This window comes from Hordeum vulgare, unplaced genomic scaffold (genome assembly GCF_904849725.1).
Source record: "Hordeum vulgare subsp. vulgare unplaced genomic scaffold, MorexV3_pseudomolecules_assembly, whole genome shotgun sequence".
NCBI lineage: Eukaryota > Viridiplantae > Streptophyta > Magnoliopsida > Poales > Poaceae > Hordeum > Hordeum vulgare.
In genome coordinates, this window is record NW_025422489.1 from 291,183 (window position 1) to 299,730 (window position 8,548).

The 8,548-nt window shown below is 45.0% G+C and overlaps 1 protein-coding gene across 1 annotated transcript; it reads left to right on the plus strand.

Annotated features, from left to right (window-relative positions):
* The first annotated feature begins 4,096 nt into the window (after positions 1 to 4,096).
* Positions 4,097 to 6,499, plus strand: LOC123416989 (cytochrome c oxidase subunit 3). The gene has a single exon (XM_045106846.1). It carries the CDS (start codon positions 4,585 to 4,587, stop codon positions 5,425 to 5,427), a length of 843 nt encoding a protein of 280 aa, XP_044962781.1. The 5' UTR covers positions 4,097 to 4,584; the 3' UTR covers positions 5,428 to 6,499.
* Positions 6,500 to 8,548: the final 2,049 nt, after the last annotated feature.

Genomic DNA, 8,548 nt, shown 5'->3' on the forward strand with positions numbered 1-8,548 from the left:
GCTTCGATAAAGGTTTCGCTTCTCTTGGCCCCAAGTACCACAAGCCAGCCTTTTTACCTCGAATATATTATGAATGACTTCCTTTGCCGGATTGGTGAATGGAAAAGATCATCAGTCAACAAGGGCAGACGTTAGGTACTCTTTTCCTGTAGTAAAGGTCATTTGCACAGCCATTTTCTCACTCCCTGCTGCATCATTTCTATATATGTGACATGTAAGCTCATCTCGCCGATACTACTATAAGATTTTTACTGACCCTATCCGATCAAGGCACTCATTCCTGCTGCCATTGCTATCTATTTGACTTCCCAAGTCAATGTAAAAAGCCCCACAGGTGGGTGATCCGGATCCATTGCTGCACCGCCCTAACCAAAGAAGAATTCCCTGCCCCCATATCCGGCTATCAGAAAAGAGAAGGAACTACCCGCGGGTACTATTACGACAGGGAAAGACTGGCTCATTTTTAGAAAAGTGAATGCAGCTCCCCCGGCCAGGGGTCTTTATTCTTAGGTCAATGCACCGAAACGTCCACCTTCCATCTGCCCCGGCAGAAAGATAAGTTCCATCTTGCCAATTTGGTCTGCAAGTAGAGAGTTGTATGAGGCTTCAGCCCTAGAAGCATGAGAAAAGAAAACCCAGGAGCCTTCAGAGAAGAATGCCCACTTCCCCCACTACTGAAATATGAACCCTTTCGAACTCGACCTTTACTTAAGTGAGTATAGTATCTTGCAAGTTCACCCTAATTAAGATAACAACATCCGCCATCCTCTAGGCAACCCACAGCTGGCACCATCCCCTATAGGGCAGGGCTTATTAACTCTGTTAATTGCTCCTCATTCATCCATTATAAGCTGAAAGCGGTATGGCTATGTATCCCTTTGCTTAGATCCTTTGATACTGCAGTTGGGGATGGAGAGGCTATAGGAATTCTTCAATATAGCATTATTCGTTCCTGTGACCCCTTGTCCCGTAGGTTTGGTTTACCTTGAGCGCATAGAAATGAAAGAATCCACATTCCATCATTCCTTCAGCGAGCATCTTTATTCACAAGGACAAGTGTTTCCTTCAATCGGTGTGCGCCACTGGATCAGGCTCCTTAAATTCAGGCGCAATTAGAACCAGTTGCTGGAATAGGTGTTTTGGCCGGGTCACCAATGCAAGGAAGGAGGCAAAGAAGGTTGTGGTTACATGGACTCTAGGGAAGCGGATCCTGACAAAACAACTTGCTCAGAATACGCTTTACCGCCAACTGATAAGTAGTTTCTAGCTGCAAGCAAATAAGGCAGGCAATCTATAAAATAAAATATCATACAAAATTACTCCACTATTGCCTTTTGTAAAGACTCGGTATCTGCCGCCTCTGCTTTGGCAGCTTGTTCAGCTTCATACTCGGTGTAAGTCCTCTCATTTGATGGTATTGTGTACCTAACGCTAGTTTACTAGCGGCTAGTTTTTGTTTAGAGACGGATCTATTGCGTTTCTTGATCCGCTGAAATAGGCCCGCGTGCGGGTGGCATGAGGAAGAAGTCAGAGCCTATCAGGCCCAAGCGAAGCTTTGCAGCGAGAGTAGTCAAAGATCGGATAGATTCGAACCGCAATTGCTAAGGCTATGCCAGCTCAAATCCTGTAACGAGCAATCATCAACGGCTTCCCTAAATGCCGCCATCCGCCATTCCGCACGCTCTGTGACACTGAAATGTTCACTTGCATGGAGGGTTTGTTTCGTTGAAGTCACCCATGCATAGCCATGGCAACTCAATCGACATGTTCTATATATGCAATCGCAGAGGCGAAGTATTATTGTCAGCCTGGACTCGACACCCAGGGCTGTGCCGATCCGCTTGTCCCTCTAGCTCGTATTATAAAAAGCTGTATTTCTATGTAGCACAAGTGACTTACCATCCTACCAAGGATCCCTAGGATTTCCACACTCAATAAATCGAATCAATTTATTCTAGTGGTTGGTGAGGCGGGTAGCGCCGATCGGTATTCTATATCAGCGGACCCAACCCTCCCTTGCATCTAAGGCACATTTCATCTCTGGGCCCGCCCCCAACAGATACCGGTACCGGCCATGAAGGCTTCGCCCTTCTCAAGTGCAAGAATGAACAATATCTTACATAAAGAACAAGAGCACGAGTTGCGTCAAATGACCAAAAACAGTCTATCGAAAAGAGAAACTTGCCACTCAGCAGGCAGGGGCACTCACTATCCAAAATCGGTAGACAGCAAGCAAGAGATGGAGCTTCTGCTAGGCCTGGTTATCCCGAATCCTTTCCGCCCCTTCGGTTTGAGGTTATGCTTTGGCCTACCTAAAACTTGTGCTTCTATAGTGTGATTCATTACGGTGCTCTCTCCCAATAACAGATAGCTCTAATAGGGCAATAGTGGAGGAAAGTCTTCATGAAAAAGATGGACTTGTTACTTTTGAATGATAAACTTATTCGGGCAGCTGGGAAAGAAGAAGGATGACTTTAGTCAAATTAATGAAGCGATCCCGCGGATACAGAAGTTGTGTTTGAAGTATGAGCTGCTGCTGCTGCTGAAAACAACATTTTTGCATGGTTCTTAGCTCATAGTGTGTGTGGGTGATTTCCATGAAATAGATACCATTGACACATTGATTATACCGAGTATGCCCCTCGGCATGATCTTTCGTTTAGCCCACTGTAGAAGATGATCACACTTTGGAAGAGAGACAGTCGCTGTTCGACCTCAAGAATTCCTGGATAATACGAGGGCTGAAAGCCTTCATCGACAAGAGGACATGGTTGCATGACCGTGGCTCAAAACTAACATTAATATTGGCTTACTCGTACTCTGGAGAAGGATCTGTGCCCTTTTTGATAGCCGAGAGGTAAGTAGGCCATTGAAGCCTTAATTAAGCCTGTATTCTTCTATCTACGATATTCTATCCATGAAAGGGAGAAGCTCAAGTCGAAGTGTGTACCAATAGTAGAAGCAAGAAGCGTAGGTCTTTTTCGGCCACCGAGGACACATGCGCCAGGAAGAAAAGCATGATCGTATACGGAAACTGGAGCTAGATCGTACAGATCGTAAAATTCACCATGAAAGATGCCTTATGACCTAAACCTCACACAAGCTAATGAAAATGACTATCTATTTTGACAGGCGGGACTGAACTAGTACGAAAATTGACCCTTAGGTTTGTCTTGGTCAACGGGACCGCATAACGATTATGCTTTGAAAACGGCTCTGGGTCCGTCAGGATTATGAGAAGTTGTACTCAGTAGGGCTCTTTTGGAGAAGTTGAGTAGCACCCTCGTATTCTAGTTTGTGAGTAATCTGAAAAGGAAAGGCTGCTGGAGGGAAGGATAGAATGGTTCAGTGGGATTTAGAAGGTATGCCTTTTTCTTCTTATTTACTGGCTCGGACACAGGAATTCTCGAGGAAGAAAAGCAAATGTCATTTCTCAATTGTCACCGCCTGGCAGAAAAGCTTTTCTTTCTTCCTACTACATACGATATTCAAGTGCCCGTTTTCCTTGTTCACATGAGGTGAACGTCCATGCAGAGGATACTTGGAATACCACCCTTAGCCCCGTCCGTCCGTTGGAATCGATGGCTTAAAACGAGTTCTTCTAGCTTAGCTCAGCAGAAGCAAAGGACGAGCCGAAACTCTACCCACGAGGCTTGCTATCAACCATCATGCCGAGGATCTAAATCCGTCCTATCGGATGAGGAGAGCAAGAGGGATTGCACGACGAAGTAGATCTGCACGTGGAAAGAAAGGGGTCAAGCGGATACACGATTCCAAATTACTCCTTTCCGGCCAAGAAGAGAGGATCTACAGGGTACAACGTAAAGTGTTTTGATCGCATTGGAAAAGACTATCCATACCGACCTAGAGTCGTCAGCCATCGCACAAGCAGGCAAGCCAAGTTCCGATACAATTAGAGAGAAGCCAGCCTTTGGTATAGAAGCCATCCATCAGTCTATCATTGTCAAGTGACTCATCGCCCGTGGGACTTAGAAATGATTGATTCGAAACCGACCTGGACTCTTTCTTTTTTGGCATGGAATTCTTAAAATGCATATTAAAAGTGAAATAGTTGATGTGATGGATGTGCCCGGTATCGATCAATGAAACATCGGCTCGACGCAGGATTTCAATAGAACGAAAAACCTCGTAAGTAGTAGTAATTGAAAGCCCTGGGACTGCAACCGGAACTACCCGATCCGCTGAAATACGATACGAAGGAAGAAAGCTCAATACAGGTTCGAAGCTTCAAACAGAGCCAGCGAATCCACGCATGGACAGATCGAGGTAGCAACACCACTTTAGGAGATTAAACAAATGTTCAGTGCTCTAGTGAGGATTGAAGTTCTAAATAAAGAAATTGGCTTTTGATAGGCTGGAATCGGATCATTGTGCAATGTTATGTTTTTCAATCCAAAACTGATTCGTTTCGTTGGTAGAACCCACGCCAACTCTTTTCTCTAAATAATAGAGAGATCTTTTGATAGAAGTTTGACTTCTATCAATGCAATGAAAGAACTATCCCTTCCTATTTGTTTGTCCTAATGAGACAAAAAAGAGCCTCCTTCTTTACCACTTTAGGGGATGGGGGTGAAGGGGGGTTTACATACAACCGGGGCAAAGTGGTTTATGATTGAATCTCAGAGGCATTCTTATCATTTGGTAGATCCAAGTCCATGGCCTATTTCGGGTTCACTCGGAGCTTTGGCAACCACCGTAGGAGGTGTGATGTACATGCACTCATTTCAAGGGGGTGCAACACTTCTCAGTTTGGGCCTAATATTTCTCCTTTATACCATGTTCGTATGGTGGCGGGATGTTCTACGTGAATCCACGTTGGAAGGGCATCATACAAAAGCTGTACAATTAGGACCTCGATATGGTTCTATTCTCTTCATAGTCTCGGAGGTTATGCTCCTTTTTGCTTTTTTTTGGGCTTCTTCTCATTCTTCTTTGGCACCTACGGTAGAGATCGGAGGTATTTGGCCCCCAAAAGGGATTGGGGTTTTAGATCCTTGGGAAATCCCTCTTCTTAATACCCCTATTCTCCCTTCATCCGGAGCTGCCGTAACTTGGGCTCATCATGCTATACTCGCGGGGAAGGAAAAACGAGCAGTTTACGCTTTAGTAGCAACCGTTTCACTGGCTCTAGTATCCACTGGCTTTCAAGGAATGGAATATTACCAAGCACCCTCCACTATTTCGGATAGTATTTATGGTTCTACCTTTTTCTTAGCAACTGGCTTTCATGGTTTTCATGTGATTATAGGTACTCTTTTCTTGATCGTATGTGGTATTCGCCAATATCTTGGTCATCTGACCAAGAAGCATCACGTTGGCTTTGAAGCAGCTGCATGGTACTGGCATTTTGTAGACGTGGTTCGGTTATTTCCATTTGTCTCTATCTATTGGTGGGGAGGTATATGAAAGAAGGGAACGAATAAGTGGATTGAGGAATAAAAGCTCGAAGACAAAGAGAACTTCTCCGGGTGACAGGACCACCCCGGCAGCGTGGCTTCTCTGCCGAGCAGGAAGCCACAAAAAGCATTGTGCTCTTGTAACTGATCTTTTAGTAGGCGAAGTTGCCGAATTCTGAAATCACTACAGGCACAGTGCAGGAAATTGTGAGTCCTAAAAAACAGATGCCCCATGATCATTGACTTACATCACGATATCTTTTTCTTCCTCATTCTTATTTTGGTTTTCGTATCACGGATGTTGGTTCGCGCTTTATGGCATTTCAACGAGCAAACTAATCCAATCCCGCAAAGGGCGGATCTCGACGTTCTCGTCATGGCCAAAGCGCCTAACGAGGGTGACTTTCCCCTAGACCAACCTCCCGTTGGCGGCTTGCCTGACCTCCGCGAGGAAATAGCCAGGTCTGCCCCTCATGAAGCAATTCTGTCGGAGCTAAGCTCCCGCGTCGAGACAATTTTCGAGGAAGTAGGAACCCAGGTTCCTTTAGAGGAAGGGCAGTCTTTGCGCGATTTCACACAAACTCAGGTCTTATGGGATGGAGAGGGCGAGGGTGAAGATACTCTTCAGGATATCTTTCGAGCCTACCTGGAAGAGGGAGAGGAAAGCGAGTTCGTTAGAACCGCCGCGAATCTGGCGAGAAAATATCGTCACGCGGAGCTAGGAGAGCCTGAGACGCCAGATCCCGAGGATCCCGTGGTCGAGCCTGAGGCTCATTCCATGAAATCCCTTGAAGGCACAGAAGCAAATGATGGGGTTAAGGAGGCAGGCCCGTCTTCTTCGCGGAAGCGTAAAAGGTGGGATGATGATTCGGGGTCCGAAGATGATGATTCGGGGGGATCTGGGGTTTCTCCGGATCCTGTTGAGATCATTTACGAAGGGGACGCACAAACCTGTCCCGCAGATGTAGATAAGATGCGGAGTAGGTATCCATCTTTGCAAATCGAGATACCGAGGCCTCCTATACCTGTAGGGTAGAGGGGGGATAGAAGAGAGGGTATGTGGGCTTCTATCAAATAGTGAAGACCCGGGAACGACAGTCGCTCGACGTAAGGAGAGGAACGAAATATCAATAGAGGCACGAAAACTGCTGGGTATGAAATTTGGGTAGGGTTGGCAGGGAAAGTCCAACTGACACTTTCTTTGATGCCCTTTTTTCTCCAACTGGCTCAGAGATTGCATTTGCCCTTAACCTCCTTTGAATCCATCGTTTAGACCCTCTCAATTGGTATTGGCATTGGCTCGAGAGCAAGGACCTTATTTGATCGCTTAGAACTTGATGGAAGGAAACTCACTCGCTCGAGATATGCTTAAGCTAGCTCAGGAAGAGTACTAATTTTATATGCCTTAAAGAGGGGATTCAAAGAACATTTAAGTTTGAAGTGAAAACAAAACAATAACTAAAAAAATTGACTGAGGAACTATCTAATACAACTATTACTTTCGAGGACAAGAAGGATGCTCTATATCTTTTTCCAATCCTGGCAAAGGGAAAGCCAGTAGAGTATGCCTTGGTTTAAGAGAGGAGCTCAGGTCCATCTTGTGCTCACAATACATCTTATTTAGCAGGACATCTTGGGCTCTTTAGAGAAAGGCGAAGTCTCTACTTGTTAACCATGGATGCCTGTTATATTTACTTATAGAGTGAAGAACAAGCCCACTTTCCATATCCCTTTCGTCCGGATGATCGATTGCCTCATTCTTCTTCGAAAATAAGTGCATTTGGCCATTGTGTTTTTCCAACTTTCGTAATAGATCTGGGCATGCATGGTTTTCAATAGATAACCCTAGGCCTTCTTCGTTTCCCCACGGGCATTCACTTCTCTTCAAGCTCGGGATTAGCGAAACATGGATCCGATGCCCATCTCTTTTTCCACTTTGCAAGGCTGAGAGACTTTACCAATTGATAAAAAAAAGCATGAGCAGGATCAGCAGAGGCAAAATCGAATAAAATGGCTTATTTGCACCTTTCTTTGGTAGGCAACGAATCTCACGGAATGTGGGAATCTTTTACAGATGTGAATTCTCGCTTTAACGCTTCGATAACATACTTAGAATCAGGTATCTTCGGGACCGGGGCTCGCCCTCAACAGATATTGTCTTTGCTTCCGCTGATGTCGCGTCAATTGCCCGAGGGAGCATAACACTGCAGGCCGCAATGAACATGCCCGCCGCATCTCGGATAATTGCTCCAGTTGCGCCAATTCCAGTATCCGAGACAGAAAGCAGCATCCACGTGAACTTTGACTGTTCATAATATGGGAAATTCCGAGGTGAAGGATGCCTGCTCAGGTCATGATATCACTGATCCAAACTACCAAATCTGAATCCTGACTAGTTAGCGAATCGTGTGCTCTGTGCGAATGTCTTTATTAGTCTATTTCATTTAAGCCCAAAGGATCTTCGAATACCGACTGGTCGTCCCAATCCAATCTCCCATCTGCTTATTCCAATTTTTCCTATTCCTAGCGAATCAAATGAGATTTCTGTTCTTCCATCAAGAGGAGATAGTTATAGTTATCGATAAAGCTAAAAAAAACCTGTTGACATCGATAAAGCTAAAAAAAACCTGTTGACATAGAATGCAATCGAAATAGAGACAACTAGGCGAAAAAAAGACCGAAAACAATAAGAAACTTCTACTCCCTAGGTGGTTATTTGCCGCATAAGACAGCGGTGGAAGCTGAAGGAAAGAGTGGGCTTTGAATCTAGGTATGCTTTCTAAGGATTGCGCTGCGCCTAGCCTACCTTTACGAACATACCTCTGTCTTTCAAACAAAGCCCTGTGTGTGGAACTACTTATATTTGTTTTCTAATTGCTTTTATCGGGCCATCGAGAAGTCAGTCAGCGGTTGGCTTGAGTCCTCAAGTTGGTCTTTAAGACTTAGCAGGGCCCTACACACAGTACACCTTAGTAGAAGGTAGATTTCTCTCACCCTATGTGCAATCAAGCTCAGAGACTTGAGCCGCAGAATCCCTTATTTCTTTTCTTTCTCATCGATCGAAAAAGGATGAACTAAAATGACTTGATTCGAAGCCACTTCTGACTTGGATTGATGAAACGAGAAGATTA